The 20,577-nt window shown below is 44.2% G+C and overlaps 1 protein-coding gene and 1 long non-coding RNA gene across 4 annotated transcripts in view; one reads left to right on the top strand and one right to left on the bottom strand.

The window, feature by feature from the left end:
- Positions 1–841: 841 nt before the first annotated feature.
- The window catches only part of LOC125332552, a 56,116-nt gene continuing 36,380 nt past the window's right edge, over positions 842–20,577 (bottom strand). Inside the window, exon 3 of the long non-coding RNA XR_007206550.1 lies at positions 842–1,717. This is a non-coding gene — a long non-coding RNA (uncharacterized LOC125332552). The remainder of the gene's footprint in view (positions 1,718–20,577) is intronic.
- The window catches only part of TMOD2 (tropomodulin 2), a 35,073-nt gene continuing 19,607 nt past the window's right edge, over positions 5,112–20,577 (top strand). The window contains exons 1-3 of one of the 3 annotated variants that reach the window (XM_048317541.1): positions 5,112–5,214; positions 15,460–15,677; positions 17,420–17,576. In XM_048317541.1, coding sequence (XP_048173498.1) covers positions 15,552–15,677; positions 17,420–17,576 — 283 coding nt within the window. In that variant the 5' untranslated portion in view covers positions 5,112–5,214; positions 15,460–15,551. Of the gene's footprint in view, positions 5,215–5,566; positions 5,607–11,527; positions 11,718–15,459; positions 15,678–17,419; positions 17,577–20,577 lie in introns of those variants that run through there. The other 2 variants (XM_048317542.1, XM_048317543.1) reach the window with 2 other exon arrangements.

Below are 20,577 nucleotides of genomic sequence, written 5' to 3' on the forward strand. Positions count from 1 at the left end.
ATGCCCCGTCACTCTCTGAAACACAAGGGGGGCAATTTCAGGGACACGGCGGCTTCTCCTAGGAAGCTCTGGGCCAGAGCTCCTTCAGCGCTTCTGTTGGCGCGCAGCAGGTGGAATCCAAGCACCAACGCGCCCTATGTGCTGGTGTGTGCTTAATCAACGTGATTTTTTGGGACCTTTCAGCTGCCTACTAAACACCACATGTCAGTAAACAATATTCTGTATACAATTTTTTTAAGGTTTATAATGTGAACAGAAGACCTGGACAGCAGTGGAAGTTCCACTGGTGCTGAAACAATGTGCATGCACAGCAAGAGCAGATGCAGCCTGGAGCTCCTGGCTGCTGGTCACTGAGCTGAGCACAGCAGGAAAGGAGCGTCCACAGCCTCCGACTCAATCCTAAACTGATTAAAACATAATATATTTACTCTGTACAGTGCTGATGTGGTAAAAACGAAGAATGTTGGTTCAAAGTATATGGCTTGAGACAGAAATTTCTTCCTGTCTGGGGAATTCACACAGGATATAGAAAGGAAGGATATTGTCAGTAAAGTAGATGGTGACAAAAAGTGATGCCTGACCCTCTATCCCATATATCTTTTTTTTTATGAGAGTGGCCAAATTCAGATTGAAACAAATTATCTTATTTCTTCTGGTGGCAGCAAAGAGGGACATGGTTCAGTCCTGGTTCTTTTGAGACACAACACTAACAGTTTGAGAACTTTATGTTCTGATGCAAAGGGTTAAGCACATTCCCATGAGCTTACACAGCCTTTGGTAGGAGGCCACAGGGGTAGCTACCTACACGTGTTTGGGAATTTTTCCCTCTCCTTGTGGATGGCTGCCCTGCGGCCAGCCCAGGGCCCGCCTGCCGAGGCGTGTCTGGAGACAAGCTCAAGCACCGACCATCAGACTCGCAGCACTCTCAGCCCCATCGGCAGGAGCCCACGCGGTCTGACATGCTCTGCCCAGCATCCAGGACCATCCCTCACAGGGCTTTGTTTCTCAAGCAGATCATTAAGACAGTTTAGACATATCCCAAACGACACAATTTCCTGGGGACTGGCTGTATGGAAGAAAAAAGTGGTATGAGAAACATGCCCAGTGCATACTGGTCAGCTCCAAAAGGCCTTTGTCTGACCCTGGACCTCAGACTCCTTGGATAAAGAGAGAAATTCAATGCTGAAGAAGTCGTCCTGCAGATCCATTCATTGAGAAGGAAGTGGAACAGAAAGGTCCTCACCATTAGCAGACCCTGTAACGAGAGGACCACAGTACCTCTTGGCTCCTGCTCCTATCTGAGGAGAAAACCACTTTAAATGTGACAATGTAAAAAAGGTGGGGATTTGGCCAAAGTCTTCTCATTCTCATCCCAGAACAGAGGGCAGAGCTGGGGCAGGTGGACGAGGAGCCACATCTCTGTGGATGGCAGAGTCATGTTGCCCTTACTCCGGGGCGTCTCCAGGGAAGTGTGAACCAACCTAAGCCTTCTGAGCAGGATTCCTGGAGCAGAGCAGGGGTGCAGAGCTCTGTAAGGGGGCACAGAGGATGGTGAGGTGCTGGGGTCTGGCCCCAGGGTCAGTAGTGGTCATCTTGTGTCCTGTGGGAAATCCCTTCCACCTTTCAGCCTTCAGCCTGTTCCTGTCCCCAGTGGCAGGCCTGCCAAGTGAGCCCCAGACTTCAAATAGCCATCTGTTCTGTGCCTCACTTTCCACGCCTGCAAAGTGAAAATTGTGGTTCAATTTGATATCTACTGCTGCGAATTAACTGGTACAGATAAGATATTTATTATTAGTGTTACTACCATGGCAAATACAGCATCTAAATCTAAATGGATTTCTTCAGGATTTAGAGTGCTGAGGATGTAGAAGGGTTCACAGGAATCAAGTTTGGGTGAAATACCAGAGGACTTGACATTAGTGTTATTTAATGTATTACTGTACTTCGCCTTAGAAAACAGTCCAAGAAAATCCAATTATCTGTCAAAACAATGCAATTTAAAAAAATCCACTCTGCATATAGTAGGGGATTGACCAGCTGAAATGCTGCTGGCCAACGTTTTAAGGCCTGAACCACCAAGGTCTTATGAACTGAGGCTGATTATATGGATTGCTTTTCTTTCAAGGCCATTTCAGAAGTATCTCCCCAATTCAGTAATTTTACATGTGAGCAAGAGTCGAATCTTTTCTCTACCTTAGGTCTGAAATTTGCTGATCAGGCATTGAACCAGGGGGTTTTATTTACAGGTCACTGAATTTGATCAAACAGCTGGTCTTTAAGGGAAGAGATCAAAACATGCACAACACAGTAATCAAGTCCAGATGTTGTCTAAAAGACAAGCTCCAGTTCTAGCAGGAATTAATTAAGCCAAGTCTTACAAGCTGCGTCATAAGGAAACCAGATAAAAACAACAGCCCCTCCGCTTTTTTTATTTAAAAAATGCAACAACATTTTGAAACAACTGACCACATTTTGGCTACAAATACCTCAGTGAAACAAAACTTGCTTTTGGGTGCCCCAGTTAATGATTTACTGGTACAACCTGCTGGCAGTAAGCCCAGCTTAGACATGTTGGAAAAATGCCAAACCTCTACACTGCATTTACCATAGAGCCTCTGAAACAAACTGTCACTGGGTATAGGGAAGGCTGAGCCAGGAAATACATTGTTTTGGGATCCACAGGACCCCAGCTCTCAAAGGCATCCCACAGAGTGGAGTGAATTTTTTTCTAGAGTAGCTGTCCCTTTATATGTTGTATCCTTAGGGTGTTTACTCTGCCACTGTGCTTCTTTCAACAGGTCAAATACGTAAATAAAAATAAAATTAAAAGCCTAGATGGGCAAAATGTTATGCAAAGGTTCTGCCAGGGAAAAAAAAGGACTGCTTGGGAGCCTTAGCCTGCCCTCTCAGATGTGCCTTCAGGGTGCTAGCCTGGGAATCCCACACATGGGAAGTATGGTCAGTGCAGGTGGCCACAGACATTTGATGTAAATGTATCACAGCAGGCATAGCCCATAAATGGGATCGCGTGTAGCCCAGAGACGGGATATAGCTCAGATTCGTGAATTGAATACATTTGTGGTTTTATGTTGCAGTTTAGGAAGAATGGAAGATTATCCAGTACATCTGCATTTAATCTATTTACCATGTATGTTTTTGTCAGTATGTCTCATGAATACAGGCGACCTGCACCTTTTCTTAAACAGAGATGGATCGCATTTCTAATTTTTTGATTGCAAATTCCATGCATGAGGCATAAAGAAGAAAGAAACATGAAACCACAGCCAAAGAAGAGCAGAATCCTGCCTTCAGCTGAACTCCACACTCCTTGCACAGGATAGTTACATTTTTAACAGAAAGTAATATGAAGCGAATTTGTATCAGATATAAGGCATGCAGATGGGAAAGTCAGCATGGGAGGATTTCTTCCTTTCATATCAGCTGAGAAAGAGTTTCAATTTTATAAATACATTTTAAGGCGTGACCAGAAAATTGGAGTGAAAAAACTTGCAGGGGTTTATCAAAAAACAAACGCCCAAAGCTAACTTTCACTCTGTGTAGATGGCATACATTTCCCTTTCCCAGTATTTGTAGAATTACGAGTGACTCATTCAAGCCCTGATCCTACAGACCAAGATTAAATCCCAAAAGAGGGTTTAATTCATGTCAATAATTAAATCCACATTTCTGTCTCATGGCTGAACGAGACCTGTTTGCAGGGAAGCTTCAACCCCACCACCAAACCAACAAATTGCTCTTCAGCCTGAGCCACCAAGTTACAAAGCAAGAAGATTTCCAAGCAGTTTGGTTCAGCTTCCCTGATGCTTCTGGGACCAAACAAATAAAACCACAGATGCAAACCCTGTTTTCTTTGAATGCTTCAAGGCAGAGAAGGAAAGGGAAAGGGATCTGATTATTTTCCAGTTCTGTTGATCTGAAAACATTTTAGATGTTTGGCAAAAGCATTGTTAACTTAAGGCTGGATATCCCATTTTATAAGAAGTTTGAGGCAAGGAGGTTCCAAGCAGGTAGCTGCAGCTTTGGAGCAGTGGCCAAACAGCCATGGTACCCTGTCACTGTTGTACCCAGAACAGCCAAAGACAACATGTACCCGGTTTCAGGGTAAGTGGCTAAAAGGCCCATATGCAATTATAGAAATCAGTTTATATAGCTTTGTTCACAAGGGTGGCATGGCCCCATTGGTCGCTTGACCATCCACCTCTCAGGGTGATTGGTGGAGGCTCTGACACCCATTTCAAAATATCTTCTTCAGTGTACCAAAACAAGACCAGCATAACAAGTTTGCACCTGTGAGATAAAGCCTTGGCTTACAAAAACCTCAAACTGTTTCTCAGTTAGCTTGCATGAGAAAGAAAAACTTCACAGGATGCTGCAGCAGCTGGAAAATTCCTCTGCTCCTAGCTTTTTAGTATCCACAGTAACCCTTCAGCCCCTCGTAGTAGTCTGAGATTTCTGCTGTAAGTCTTGCTACAGAGGCCTGAGGTGTTTGGCAGGGTAAGGCGTTTCCTAGTTGTGTTTTTTTTTCCATAGGAAAATTCAACTCTAGTGCAGCATCTGCTTCTTAACAAGGCAATGTCGTCTTTTCCTGCCAACGTGAAATGAAACTTAAAGATGTTCCAATCATTGGAACAGCTTTTCTGCTGCTCGTGACTCATCACTTAGTGCTCAGAATCAAGGGCCTCTGTTCAACTAAATCACAGCACCCGGTGAAAGCATTCAGATAAATAAAATTGCAGGTATGCTTAATTACAAGGGGTGCACTCAAATAATATTACATGTAATTTCAACCAGTGGTTAACCTTACTACGGAATAATGGAACAAATATAAATTGAATTGCCAACATTACTTAACAGAAGAAAGGAAAAACATCGAAATGGTCTCAGAGGCCAGCACTCTCCACTCCAAATTTGGCTCCCTGGGGTGACACATCTTAGTTCAGGGTGAGGGCCGGCAGGTTTCTGCTGCAGGACCTGTTTGGCTGGCTCAGCTTGCAGCGGGTGTTGAGAGGAGCAAACCATGTTCCTTGGGATCAGCCGCCGACACGTGTGCCCAGAGCTGAGCAGCACGGCTGCCGAGGAGCCCGTGCCCCACATGCGAGGAGTGCGGGCAGAGCTGTGCGTGGGGCCGGGGCGGTGGCGGCGGCTGGCAGAGCACCCAAACCACGGCGCAGTCTGTTCTCATGAGCCACACAGGTGAGGGAGAGGCTGAGGCTGCATCACGGCAAGCCAAGGGCGCCGGCGGTGTGTGGGTCAGGCGGGACCTCACCTGCCGGCTTGGGGCAGGCAGAAGCAGAGGGGGCTGAGGGGCAGGGGCAGCGGGCGGGTGGCGCGGCCGGGGGCGGGAGGGCCGCTGCAGTCGGACCGGAGCCGGTGCCGGTGCCCGCGGAGAACGCTGGCGGCTGCCGGACTACGAGTCCCAGCGTGCCCGGCAGGGCCGGGGCCGCGCTGCGCAGCCGCCGCGCCGGGCACCCACCTGCAGCCGCCGGGCTCGGGGCGCGGAGGGGCGCGCAGGCGGCGGGCGGCGCCGGGCTCGGGGCGCGGAGCGGCGCGCAGGCGGCGGCGGCCAGGCCCGGCCCCGCGGCGGGGTAAGGGGCGGCCGGGCCGGGCGGGACGCGGGGCAGCATCGCCCGGGGGGCTCCGCGGGGCTGCGCGCACCGCGGCGCGGGCGGTGCGGGGGCGCGGCGGGTGCGGCGGAGCATCCCCGCGCGGGGCGCGGATGCGGGGCGGCCCCGATCCGACCGCAGCCGCGCCCCGGGCTCGCCGGCAGGGACCGTGCGGGGCACGGCGGGCTCGGCCCCGCCACGCCCGGGCTCGGCGGAGAGCGCAGCGCCCGCCCCGGCCCCTCCGCGGCTTGGACGGGCGAGTGCGCGCGCGTTTATTGCGGAGCGCTCGCACCCTCCGGGTCACGCGTGGGAGGACAGAAATTAGATGGGGCGGTCTAATCAAATACGAAAAGAAGGTGTTCGTGTCAATGAAGATGAGCTGCCCCTGCTTGGAGATCTCCTGCCTTTTGTATGTCACAGATAGGGCAGGACCGGCGGAGGGTGGTTCTGCTCCGCCGCCGGGCAGCGGGTCAGAACAAGCGAACCTATGACAGGTTCAGGAACAGAACCGATTTAGGAAATTTAGGAACGTTTCCAAGGTCATGAGGAGCGAAGTGTGCCCTCAAAACCTGCACATTGGCATTAGATATTACATACTCTCTGTTCTGTCATCTTCTAATTAAAAATTTATCGAGGTGCCCTAATTCAAGGGGATTTGCTTTGATGGAAACTTTGGGGGAATTTCTTCTGCCAGAGTAAAAATCCACAGTTGATCAATGACGAACATGTAGAGATAACTGAGGACTATAAACAGCAAAAAATAAATGACGACTGGTTAGATTAACATAACCATCCTGAGCTTAGCAGTGACATAAACTTCTGAAAAAAATTCTAACATCATTGCTAATGAGACAAATTCAGAAATCTATGAATATCAAATATCAATTTAAAAATAATTGGAAGAAGTAATTATATTTTTATACCATGAATGATACATTGTGTAGCTCTATGCTTTTGAGAGTGTTGAGTAGAGGAAATCTTCAGCAAGCTGAGTTGCCTGTTTGTAGTAAATAGATGCAGTCTTTCAATTTCTTATCATATACAAGCTTTTCTTTAACTGATTATTCTCACAAATTGTCCTAGAACAACAACTGTTCTGCCCTTCGCTCTTGGAAAGAGGAACATGTCATGGGAAAGAAACACCTGGGACCAGCTGGCCTAGTACTGTAGGCATCACATCCTCTAGTTCTTTGCAAGGGACATAGTTACTAGAAAACCAAACTCAAACTCAGGGATGTCTCACTGAATTATACTGACAATATTGCAGTCCTTTCCATGCTATTCTGCACTCATTTGCTGTCTAACAGCCTGCCTGCCTTTGCGCTGGTGCCTATGCCGTGCACATCTTAACTGTCCATAGTCCACTATGGATATATTTAAATCTTTACCCCTGTGTAAGAAAAAGGAAGACAGTTGTGTGACTCGTTTCAGTGACTTCACCAACCTAAATTCATAATGTGTCTTTTTTCCCATTTATCCAGCTTGGTCGTATGTCTGAACTTAGCCAGTAACCTCTCTCATCTTGATAATCTAAATAATTTTGTTCAGAATGGTGTACTTTGCTCTCTCATCGCATATGTTTTCCTCTTCCCCACATTATTATTATTTCTAGTATTTCACAACTTCTGGCAAGCAATGTTTATGCATTTCTGCTGTTAGTAATCTGTTCTATGGGTGTTTTTTGGTAGCATTCCTAATTATTGAGCCTACTACTTTGATGGCTTCCTGTGATTGAGTGTCCTTTTGACTGAGGCTGAGGTGGCTGTGCAGGTTCTTGCACTGAAAGGGCTCAGGTAGCATCCTGTAGCCACAGGTGTTTGCACGTGGTGGGTTAAGAGTGCGGTGAATGTCTGTGTTCTGTTTACTGACCACAGCAGACGAGTGTAGTGGTGGCTTCTGTTTAACAAAGGTGTTTGGCCATCCTTATTTGGTGCCACAGAAATCTGTAAACTTAGTTTTAAAATCCTTTCAAAGAGCAGCTGGGACTGAGTGTCCAGCTGCTGTGCTAAAATAGGGAAATCTGAGAACAGTGATGACAAAAAACTAGCACTTGATTCGTTATCTGTTGGCAGCACAGGTGGAACAGTGCTCGAGTTGATGTTACCTGGTGTCCTTTTTCCTATTGATGTTTCCAACATGTGGAAAACAAACACTGTTGTTGTTGTTTCCAGGGCTGGTCTGATCTATTTTGTTGTAAAAATAAAAAGTCAATTTCCAGGTAATTCCTTCTCCTGTTTGTTGTTTCAGCTGTGGGGATGTGCACATCATGCATGGTTTCTGGCTTTGGTTTACAGAAGAAATGCAAAAAATGTTGGTAGTTATGACTGCTCCTTACATTGTAAGGAGAAAAAGCAGCTTAGGAAAGATGCAAAAAGAGGTTTATTTAGAAGGTACCTAGCAGTGGTCATTATTAAGGATCTCGGTTCTGCAGTCATTAGTACATGCTTGTACCCGGCTTTTGGGTCTCTGGTGTGTTTTCACTTGGTGTGTCTTGTTTGTTTAAAAGATCCACTCAAATGTACAAGATGTCCATGGAAGAAGGGACCCATAGCCAAAGGAAAAGCTGTCCAATGCTTGACACTGGGAAGATGGTTCAATTCCTTATCTTGCCACAGACTTCCCATTTGACCTCGAGCAAGGCATTTCTTTCTCCTGGCAGAGGCTCTCATGTGGCTGATGGTGTTTAGGGCTCCACAGCAGTTGGTTCCCTGTAGATGTGATCAGTCAAGGAGGATACCAGAACCTGGCCTTTGGCTTCCCAAGTTTGCCTCTGTGCAAAGCTGCAGGTCCTTCACAGCCCAGAGTGTGCTTTGCTGGGCGCTCACGGTAGATGTGCTGATCACAGGGACACTGAGCTGGGTGAAGACACCACCTTGTAAACATCACAGCTGTACCTGTAATGTGCATGATCTGTGTTCTCTGGGGACCACAGAGCCATGGGCTGCTGTGTCACAGGACTGGGAGATGTCAGCTCTGGGACAGTGCTGACCAGGGGGTACAGCTCTTTACCTGTTCCCAGTAAGTCAGCACCTGTCTACTGCAAACCTGGTCTGGTAGTTATCAAAGGAGGTTAAAATATCATTGGTGCCCCACAGAAGATAATGAAGCCATTTTCTTCTACTTGCCATCAAATGGGCACTTATGGTCTCATCCAAGGGACCATCAGTCAGCCACCAGCGGTACAGCTCAGCAGCAGGGCATTTCTGTTCATGTCACAGTGAAGCTTACAGATGACAAATCGTGGGTGGAGCTGCCACTTCATAGTCTATTTTGCCTGTATAAAAAGACTCTGTCCTCCAGGATTCTCAGCCATGCACTTCACACCGCCCTCAGTTTCAGACAGTGACTGTTATGTTTTTATCTTGGAGAAGCTAATTAACATTGCACAGATTTTCAAATCATCACTAAGTTCTATAAAGGGAAGAACCCTATCTTCCAGTTCTACAAGGTTACCAGTTGCAATGAGTAGAAAGGTTGTTTCACTGCTTTATAACTAAGCTTTACCCCTCTAAAAGCAAGGGGAGTGTTCATCTGCAGGGGACACGACAGACAAACAGGTCTCTGGTCTTTTCCATTCCCTATCCTTGATGCATCTCTGAAATGTCACACCACCATACACAATCCCACCAATGTCTGCGGGGCTTAGGTTTGTTCTATCATCCTCTTCTTGGAGGTAGGAATTGAGTGATTTAAAGGTTGGGTTTTTAAAATAAGACTTAAATCATTATATGGTCACTGTATAATTAGTCATCATATGTTTGTCTGGAAACAATCCTAATGGTTATGATTTAAAAATATCATGATACCCAGAAACAAGCTATAAATTCGTAAGGCATTGTAAAGAAATACTTCCTTTCCAGGACTCTGTTTCATGTCTTGAATGCTTATGAGTAACACCACTAATGTTATTTTAGAAACAATTAGAAATTGGTCATTATGTAACATTATTCTGCATCAGTGGGAGAAGCGTCAATGTTTCATCTTTCTTGAATCACCAGGGAAAAACCTTTCATGTTATCTGAATCAGAGGGAGTACATCCCTTTATGTCTTCTATAAATAACAGTGCTTTCATATGGATAATTTTGCAATATACATGGTGGTTACTTTTTTATAAAGGGCAGGACCAAAGTCCCATTACAGTGAATTAATGTCTCACATTTTATTTGCATGGAACTTATCAATCCTCCATTTAAGCAGCCAAGTGTGATGTAAACTACAGCGCAGCATAAACATTACCAAGGTTCAGAATGCCACATCCAATTAGGAAGCGGAGTTTCTCATCACTGGATGATTATCCTAAAATTTCAGGCCTAGTCTAATATTAGGACAACATAATTGTTAATTATTCACTGCTCTCTATATAGGACTAAACCAGTTGCTGGGAACAGAACATGGAGTAACCCTACATTAGCTCTGGAGGAAAACAGCATTTTAAATATACAGGGATTTGGAGGATTCTTTGCTGCAGTATGACAAAGGATGGCAGCTGGCCTGGGAGTAGAAGAGGTCTGGCCACACTGTGAGTGTCCCAGAGCCAGCCCTGAGGCAGTGCCAAGTGCAGCTGAGCTCTCGCCCCTGCCAGCCCCAGAGACACCCTCTGAAGGACCCAGTTCCACAGGGCCTCAAACAGGTGATTTGCTCTGCTCCACAAAGTGACCATGCTGTGTCATGAAAGGAAAAGGGTTAGAAAAGGTGACTAAATTGGAGTTCAGTACTCCTTATGTTCTGAGTTCTTCTGAAGTATTTTTGGGGAAACAGGCAGAATGTTGGGGATTCTAGAAGAGGAAATACTTTCCTACAGACCTCTCTTCCATTTTCTACCGATTTGAATTCCTTTGACACGTCTGCTGCATCTACATCAGGACCTGTAGCTAATATTATTCTCATCACACACACACAAATCCCAGTTCCATAATGCTGTGTTCCTACCACACTTGTGTTCTGTGCTGGCCCTAATGCATTCCTTCTAACTTTTCTGGGATTTCCGAACCTCCTACTGCAAAACATGATCTCCAGTATATATCCACCATATGTTCATGGTTAGAAAGTACACTGGTACATTTGTCTTGCCTTTTAAGTATAAAAATTAAAAAGGAACCTTATTTATATGTCAGACAATGGAGTATTTCTAATTTTTTTTTTTTAAGTTTGAGCTTTCATCAGCTCAGCCTTATTTTTCATAGCCATTCCCAGACAGCAGAGATGTTCCTTGTCTGGCACTGGATTCAGTGTGTTGGTGGGGGCACTCCCTTGCCTGGACAGCATGGGACAATCATCCTCCTTCTACTGAGCATCTGCTTGTGTTGCACAAATACGGCTCTTAATCATAATGGCCCCAATCCTATTTATTTGGTCCAGTATCAGTTTAACTTGAGATTAATTCCACCTGTTTTTTATTTTCATGTTTAGCTACATGAGTCTATTTAAAGAAAGGGAAGACTTTTTTCCACATTTATGGATCGGTTTCACAAATGTTTTTCAAAACACAAATATCCACCACTGTGGATACAGAGAGAGTTTAAAACAGGTCATGCATCAGGATTTCCTTTCTAAAGACCACTTCCCATTATTTGCAAAAGTAAGAACAATTTCTCAAACCCAATTATAAAAAAATACTTTTTTCCCCAATAAGAATGCAAAGAGCTCTATTAGATTATTTCCCATTTGTCACGTTTGTACTTCATAATGCACATTGCCATGCAGCTTCATTCTTAGCTTGTACAGGCTATCAAACCTGGAAATTCACATCCTCTATTCTCATCTCTACAGCAGATGTTTCTCTAAGTGTGTATCTGTGTTTTAGACAGCAGCAGTGACCTGAGGTGCCTTTGCAGCTGCTGGTCCAGAGGAGATTCTGCAGTTCAGGTTGTCCCAACACTTCCTAAGGGATCCGAGCAAATGTGAGTGAGACCTCTGTGACGTTCAACACTAATTCAGCAGAGGAGATTCACTCTCAGAAAGAAACATCTGTATCAGCAGTAGAAGATTACCCCAGTGTTATGGTATCAGCAGAAACCACAGCTTGGCTCCTCTGGAAAGCCCTTTCAGAAGTGTATGAGCGTAACGAACACGGACTCATGGAACACGGCAAGGTATAGAGGGGTTGTATCACAGCAGCTGTTAACCACGCAGAGCAATAATGATTTTATGCAGGCTGACTAATGACACCCTTTTTCTCTTTGAAAACATATTTTGAATCCTGATGTTGACAGGAATAGGCGAAATGCTGTCCCAAATAAAACCGTATGTATTTCTTTCTTTAGAAGGAGTCAGAAATACAAATAGAGCAAGGGGTTCTTTGAAGCTCACTGTGAAACCTCTGAGCTCCACAAAGGTTTAAAAGTAGCATGTGGGTAGCAGAAATGCCTCTTACAGTTCTGCCCCATCCAGAATGAGCACAGATCTCACCTGTTGGGCTTTGCTGATTATCAGTGGGGGCTTAGGCCCATGAGAAACTAAGATGCTTCATACTGAAATTCAGTGGAGAAAAACAAATGGGATATGTGCTCCCCCATTCCTTAATCTCTTTCACTCTTCCCAGTAAGTTTGAAGAGAAACTTCATCCATGGTCCCTCATCCTGCTTCCCTCAGTGTAATGCAGTGTAACATTCAGGAGTGTGTTGCCTCTGTGGTTAGACTGGACATCTTCCTTCTGCTGTGTGACACCTGATCTGCTTTGATGTGCTCAAAATAACAGCAGCAGGGAGCTCTTGGTTAGGACTGCTTTTTTAACTAATTAAAGTTTTCATACACTAATTATAACAAAGCAAACCCAGTGGATGTAGTGTGCAAGAAGTAAATAGTTGTGCACACTCAGGAAGGGCGCAGTAAGGAGCTGCGCAGAAAGCATATGGCTCTATTTACATACACAAAATTAACAGCATGAAATCCAATTAGGAAGGTGGAGATCGTTATCATCACATTAGACAGCAGTTTCCAGAGTGTGTGAATCCAGAGTTCAGCCCTTCCTTCCCAGACTGCCTGATGCTGAACTGCTGGATTTATCTGGCTCCCTTGGTTTCTGCCTCCGGTGAAAGGTCGATGGAGAGCACAAACCCAGGCTGTGAGCAATGGGCGTTCCAGCCCAGCCTGTGCACCAGAGTGAAAGCTCCAGAAAAGCTTTACTGCTTGCAGGCATTGTGGACAAAGACATTCCCTAAGCAGTGTCTTCTGCTTTTGTTCAGTCACAAAAGAGTAGGATTCTGTTGTGAAAGGGAAAATATCAAGGGAATTTTTGTTGCAAATCTGCACAGGCAAGAAAAGCACAATTTCAGGCTCTTCCATGCATTATCAATGTAATAAAGCTTATTCAACACAGTACTTCATGCCATGAGAGAAGTTAGGCTGATACACCTGTACTATCTGGGTTTATATTTCTCTTTGGGATATCCCTGCTGCACATGGCCAAGCGCCTTCTCTTCTTAATAATTAAAAGTTACAATATTGAGAGCTGTCACCTGTTCAGTGTCTCCTGGCACATCTTCCCTTTATGGCTGAGCACTTGGGCAATCCACAAGGAAACGGGGAGTGTCTGGTGCACAGATCATACCCAGCAGTGCCTCCCCAGGAGCACGGGGGCTCAGCTCTGCAGACCTCACAGAAGCTCTCGGATCCATGGCCTTGCTGCTCCCAGTGAAACCATTCCTCACTGTACTCCTGCAGTGCTGTACATCCGAGGGAGAGCTGCTGGCACCAGGTGTCCTGCACAACTGGACTGCTGACCCTCAGCCAGGGAAACTGTCTTGGACTCTTACGAGTTGCTTTTCCTACAATATTTAATTACCCTAACCTTGGGATTACATTTCTGCCTTTTCCAGGGATGTGATTAAACTCTTAGTAAAATAACCATTTATACTTAAATAGTTTTAAAAAGCTGTAATCCCCTCAAAGAAATTTTTTAGCTCAGTTAATGACTGCTAGCTGAAATGTTATGTTTGTAATGAGTTTATCCAAAGGAACTGAGAGAAGGCACCTGATGCCTTAGTGCAGTGTTGTACTGCAGCTCAATTTTTTACAGTTTAAACAAATGTACTTAACATTTTTAAATAAAATGCTTTCATCATTTAACAAGTAATTTTGATAAAAAATTGCATGGATTAAACACATATCAAACTCATGTTCTTAATGAACAAGTACACAAGAACATTAGTTCTTTTGTCCTGTTTTTGGCCAAAATATCCCCCACACTCATTGCATATGATGGAATTTTGGTATTGTAAGAAAATTTCACACCAGCTGTAACTTTGTGAAACATCAGATACTGACTACCTTCCTGAAACAAACTCACAATTTAAAGAATGGCTGAATTCTGTCATGACATTTGGAATGGCTTGATGATGATGTGCTAGGAAAACAGCAGCAACAAACAAAGCAGGAATAAGGAAAAGAACAGAGTGTGTAGGAAAAATAATGATTTTTCTTGGAATAGGATGTTTAAGTGCTTCAGGTCAAGGCTTATGGAGCCTTGCAGTAGTCATAGAATTCCAGATATTTCAAATTTGTAAATCCACTGATTATTCACTTCCCTTTCTATAGGTTGCTGATTTCTAGTCTTTTTGATAAAAAATGAGATATGTTTTAATATTTAGTATTTAAACAGTGAAACTCCTAATATTTTCATTTTGATTTGGAATAAAAGAAAAAAAAAAATCAGGCTTCCAGCTCACATGACAAGCAACAGAACCCACATGGATTTTATCAGCTTATGGCAACTAAAGACCTGGCCAAAGGAAATGAGAGTTGGGGTTGATACATAAGTCAGTGGTAGGTGCCAGTTGGCTGTTTTCCATATCAACCATAACTCTGAAATTTGTGACTGCAAAAACTCAGCTGTAAAACTGCACAGCTAACTGTGTAATTTGGAGAGTGCTGGTGCTGCTGTGGGAAACTGGGCAGACTTGGGAGGGCCTGGAGCACGCTGAAAGTCCCCAGCTAATGCTGTTTCTGATCATAAGTTAATTCTCTTCCACTCCATCCCTTAACAGGCTGATTCTGGTTCTAGAATTTGTTCTGGACAAGAAAAAAAAGAGCAAGTAAAGACAGAGAGTCCTTTGTCATATTGTCATATGACAGATAACATGACAATGACTGTTGTGGTCATGCAAATGAGATCTTCTTGTTGCTGGTCAGTTGGGATCATCTAACAAGGAGTCATATTCAACTTTTAAAACAAAATGCATTTGTGAAATACTAAGTCCATTTTTTTTTCATGACTGTTTTGAACTTCTGCAGGTCCCCCATGAAGCAGACTGAATTACAGATAATATTTTGAGCTATAACTAGCATATCCTCATTCCAGTTTTGGTGATAAGTGCTATCATTTGTATCCAAACACACTGAAGTAAGACTAACAACCAGTGTACCTGAGAGATGCTTAGGTAACCAGAATGTGCCAAAAAGTCAGCCAAGATGGTGTGGGTTAGCTTTCAGCCACCAGCAAAGCTGGGATAAGATAGAATACCTCAAGGCATAAGATTCTGGTTTTTGTTTGTCAGTTCTGGACTGTTGTCTGTGACTACCACTTTCCTTTGCTTTTGGCCGAAAGAGCAAGCAGATGCTGTTTCCAAGAAAATGAAATAAACCAGCTATAATTCTATGAAAGGGGGAAAGTTGCTAATATTTTCCTTATCTGTGTCTCAAAGCCTCTGTTTGCTGCTGCCCCCAAGTACACTGAACCCGTCCTTGCTATTCCTTGGCTGCCCAGGACGTCCCACACCCCCTGTGCTGTGCCAGGACATCTTGTTTTCATTAATAAGTGTCAATGTGACCCTCAGCACGTGGGTTTCCCAGGACTCTCAGCTAATGGAGATCCTCATAATGCTTTATTGTTGACAGTGAACGAGGCTGCGAGGAGCTCAGTGCCCCTGAATGGTTGAAATCTTGAGCAGCAGCAGCAGCAGCAGCAGTGGAGCAGTGCAGCAGGAGCCATGTCTCTGCCCTTCCGAAAAGAGCTGGAGAAGTACAAGAATATCAATGAAGATGAAATACTCAGCAAGCTCTCAGAGGATGAACTGAAACAGCTAGAGCATGTTCTCGATGACCTTGATCCTGAGGTTAGTGATGGTAATTCCAGTGCTGCCTGTTAGCAATGCCACACACTGCAGCATTTTACAGCTGTGTTCTGTTACAGCAGAGACAGCGTACCCCAGAGTATGAGCAGCTCAGCTACAGACATTTTGGTTGCATTCCTGCTGTGATGTGCTGCTTGCTTTTGTACAAGTCACTGTGCTCTTTGTCTATCCCATGCCTATTTAGACCTGAGCTTGTCTGCAGTCTAAATCTTTAATCATGTTGGCACACTGCAACACAATGAGAAGCTTTTTATGGCTGCTATTTCTGAGCACAGCAATAAACAAACATAACCTATGTTTATGGAGATCAGGTCTTTTGAACTTCTGAAATCTGCTGACCATGTCATTCAGCACATATATTTTTTGCTGAAGAGAACATATTTGGGCATGATTAAGAAAAATAGGCTTCAGCTTCACAACTGTCATTTTCTAGAGAGTAAGGATAAATTGGATGTTTGAAGACATTCTCACAAAGAATTTAAAGTTCTCTGGTCTGAGAACCACTTGGTCCTACAATAACGAGGTTACAGTCACAAGCATGCTGGGAATTCTGACTGTACCTACCCCAAACCATTCAAACTGATGTAGGGATTTGCAAACTGGCAGGTAAACTGGCAGATAAAATCTGTTCAGTCTGGAGGCAAAATGAATTTGGAGAAACACAGTAGATTTACAGCTTCTAGTTCTACAGCAATTTGCCTGGAAATTAAGGGGGGGCTTTGCTGTTCTCTCCCTCCGTGTTGCCACTTGCCACATTATTGCCACTTCTACGTTTTCTGGTATTTTCAAGTATCTGGCATCTCAAACAGAGACACAGAAAAACATTAAAAAACAACACCAACCAACCAAATAAATCAGGCCACAGTGCATTTGTAGTCATGCTACATATGTGCAGTGAATTTGGAGCACTCTGGGCACATTTGTGCATGCACAGGTAGAATGACTAGTGACTTGAGTTCACTGGATGTGCTCGGAATTCCCTGGGTATTTGCCATGGGTCAGATTTACTGTGCATGTTCTGGCCCATGATGAAGAGTTTCCGAAGTACTCTGGGGCACCTTCAACACGTTGGCTTTACTGCAGGTGCACTGCAAGGTCCACCTACCTGTATTCCTGTCTGGGATTCCTGGACTGAAGCATGGGGGCCCCATGCATATCCCTGTGTTACAGGATGCAGATGAAATCACATGATCCCCCAGCTACGTGTTGAAAGTGGGAACTATCTGCTTGCTTCCTCATACCCTGAATAGCTGAAGTCTACCTCATTCATCCACCAGTCTCTTTGGTGCATGCCATTCATTTCTGAAGCCTGAGAGACATCTGCTTTAGAATGAAAGGAAATTTTTTTAAAATGAGAGAGACGAAAATGGTGAGGAAAAAGAGTAAAGGAATAGAAGGAAATGTACAGAAAATGTATCCTGGTCTGTATACCTGGACTGCAAACTCTGGTTATAATATGTATTACAAAGGACTCTGACTGTACTTAGTTGTTTGGTGCTGTGATTGTAAATGTGGTTAATACAAATATTAATGGGTAGTAAAAGAAGAAGACTGGATGATATACTGGGTCTTGTGGTTACATTTGGGCAATGTGTGTCACTGCTGTCACTGAAGAGCATTATGCAAAGAATTATTTCACTTAAAAACCAACAACACTGAGATGAGATTTGGAACACTGTGTGAAGCTGCCTCCTCTCCTTTCCGTGCCCCCCTCTCTCCCACAGAATGCCCTGCTTCCAGCGGGATTTCGGCAAAAGGACCAGACCACTAAACCTGCCACGGGCCCCTTCGACAGAGAGCGCCTGCTCTCCTACCTGGAGAAGCAAGCGCTGGAGCACAAGGACAGAGAAGACTTCGTACCATTTACAGGGGAGAAGAAAGGTACGTCCCTCCTCGTGTTGGCATGGGGTCATGGACTGCCTGGGTGCAGGCATCCACTGCTCCTGGCCTTTTGTGGAATACGCTGGGACACAAGAAGTGAGGGCTCTTACAGTGCAGGGTGAGGCTCAGGACTCAGATGTAGAGCTGCTGGAGCAGAAGATGAAGGGGTGGTTTATCTGCTGCTAGTGTGTGTCTCGCTGCTCTGCAGTCCCAGTGGCAGCTCCATGGCCTCTTGAGGGGTACAGGAGCACAGCAGCACCAGCCCAGCAAAGGGCTCAGTCAGCAGCTCCCTGGCCAGTGCCCCTGGGTGCACTCAAGTGCAGACAAAGGTGCCCTCACCAACCCCACGGGGACTGTTCCCTGTTAGGCATTAGGCAGGGGAATTGCAGTGGGGGAGGCGTTCAGGAGGAAACACATAAATGCCTTTCTGAGTAAATTTTGCCTACAACTGCTGTAAGGGACAGCTCAGGGAATGCAGTTACAAAACATAAGTATTTTTCCACTTGTTTACTAGCACATCTGGCAATGCTGTTCACGCAGACAGTTTCCCTGCTACCCTTGTCCTACAGCTACAGGAAAAAAAGGGGAAAAACAGGAAAACCTAATTCTAATAATTTAAACACTGGTAGGATAACCTTAGGGCATGAACAGTCATAATTTAAGCAAACAATATTCCTCTAGCACCACCATCTCCTTTTCCTTGTTTATAAAAAGTGGACAAAAGGCTGGCCTCAGGCAACCCCTTCATTCAAGAAGGAACTTCCTATGTCTGGGTCCATTTCTGGCCATGTAATGGATTTGCCATTATTTCAATGGGATCTGCTTAAGGGGAAGCAGATACTTCAAGAAAGTCAAGGGCAGCATTTCTTACATTTTTTACCATTACCAAAGATGTAAAATGTTATTTACATAACATTTCATAGGCCAGGAGTTGTTACTACCATTACATTGTGTTCTCAGGATTTGAAACAATGATTTCAGACAAATGAGACATGTTTCAGCTAGATTGGATCGATGTGTTCTGTTACCACGCAGTTACCATGTTCTTTAACCTACTTTTCCCCCATCAAAACGTCTGCATACTGCTCTTCCCAGGGCTGATTCTGACCCACTGGCACACGGGGACAGGGCAGAGATCCTGCTGGTAGCAGGAGTGGTCAGGCACATACTGTGCAGGAAGGAAAGCACTTCAGTGAAGTATGGATTTATTACCAATTCTTTCCAGTCTCCTACACGCTGCTGTGTCAGAGCAGTACAAGTTACCACTTGCAGGTCTCTACATTTTTACAGCAACACCTTCAATGAAGTCTCACCTTACTGATATTTACAGACTTAAGATTTTGCCTTTTTCACTGTAGTTATATCTGAGATCTCCAAATAAGCCTGGAACATAAATGCACAAAACCCAGCAGTGTGTGGAATTGCATATACCCATAGGACTGGCCCAAAACAAGTCCCTGCATTGTCCCTGACAGTGATACTGTATGGACTGGCCTGTTTATTGCCTTTCAGTTTTCTTTTGATGAAGCTAAAGCAATATTATCCCTACATTTGCTTCCAGATGCCCTTAAAGTGCTTATTAGTGCTTCTTATTACTTCCTGATGTCTCTGTTGTGGAAATACCACTGCTTTGCAAACACAACCAACCACACATTTCGCTCCTCCCTGAGCACAGAGTGAATGCAGCCTCCTAGCATTTAAAGCTGTTCTTAATTTGGCTTTTGATTCACTGTGTTCATTTACTTCAAAATTACAATTTCAAGAATTATTACGATTATGAGGTAATGACAGCATTTTAGGCTAAAGGAATTATTCCCTTAATTTCCTCTGTTCTTTGTACAATGCAAATTCATGACAAAATCCTCAGTATCAGCTTCAGCAGATTAAGTCAAATGAAAACAGCCATGTGTTCTGTGATTTCTGCAGTCATTTTACAATTATAATCTAAACACACAGAATTATACTACATTTTCTTTGCAGTCAGGGGCCAAACGCTATGAAAATACCCTTTGTTTCTTTGTTGGTTAGAAATAACTGAATTAATCCGAGATCTGATGAGGTCCAGTACCTTGACAATTGAGCACTGCTGGGCTGCACAGTGTCATTTTTGTGCTGCTTTAAGGGAACTGGCTTTGAGAACAAAGGTGTTTGTTTTGAGCTTGGCGTATCCTGAATTGGTTCTGGAGTGTCAGTCCTGCTGCCCCTCTGTGGCTTGGCAGGAGGTGTCCTACAGAAACACCACCAGACTTCCAGCTCTGGCCCTCGCTGCCTCCTTGTCTTGTTCTCCTTCCCCCTTGCTCTGCCCTGCACAGACTTCCTGCAGAAGCTGAGCCTTATAAAACATACAACTGAAATCTCCCCATGGGCTGTATGATAGTCCTGCTAGTTGGTTGAATCTGCTGAAACATGATGGATGTGTTACAAAGTCCACCTGTGGCTATTCCTGGATCTTGGAATCCACGCTTGTAACTGCAGTGTTACTTATTTTGACACTGAATTGAAAAAAAAAAACCCAACAGGATGGTTGTATTAAAATATAAATTACTTGGTTTATATTTATGAGAAGATGTTTCCCATACAGGAAACAAAGCAATCCTGCAAAGACATTTTCAAGATCTGATACTACATGCTAGATTTAAAGTTGCTTTAATTAGAGAATAATTAGTATTCTTCCAAAGCTCAGTAAATAGTTCAGGATAAATAATTTAAATTTCTAAAATGTGTCCTCAGAAGAATCTAAAGAAAGATATCTCTTAAAGGAAAATCTTATTTCTCACCTTCTGCACGTTGATGGTCTCTAAGGTGTATTTAGAGATTGGTAAATATTTATATGATTATATTTTATAGATTTCTGTTAAATTATTCCTTTACACTATGGGAGCACTGTAATGTAGCCATTCTGTAAATAACCCTAAATTAATTTGACACTATTTCTACTTGTTAAAAATTAAATTCTCAAGCAGCTCTAAAATGCATCCAGTTGTGTATATTTGGGAGGTGT

The sequence above is a fragment of the Corvus hawaiiensis genome, chromosome 13 (assembly GCF_020740725.1).
Source record: "Corvus hawaiiensis isolate bCorHaw1 chromosome 13, bCorHaw1.pri.cur, whole genome shotgun sequence".
NCBI classification, from domain to species: Eukaryota; Metazoa; Chordata; class Aves; order Passeriformes; family Corvidae; genus Corvus; species Corvus hawaiiensis.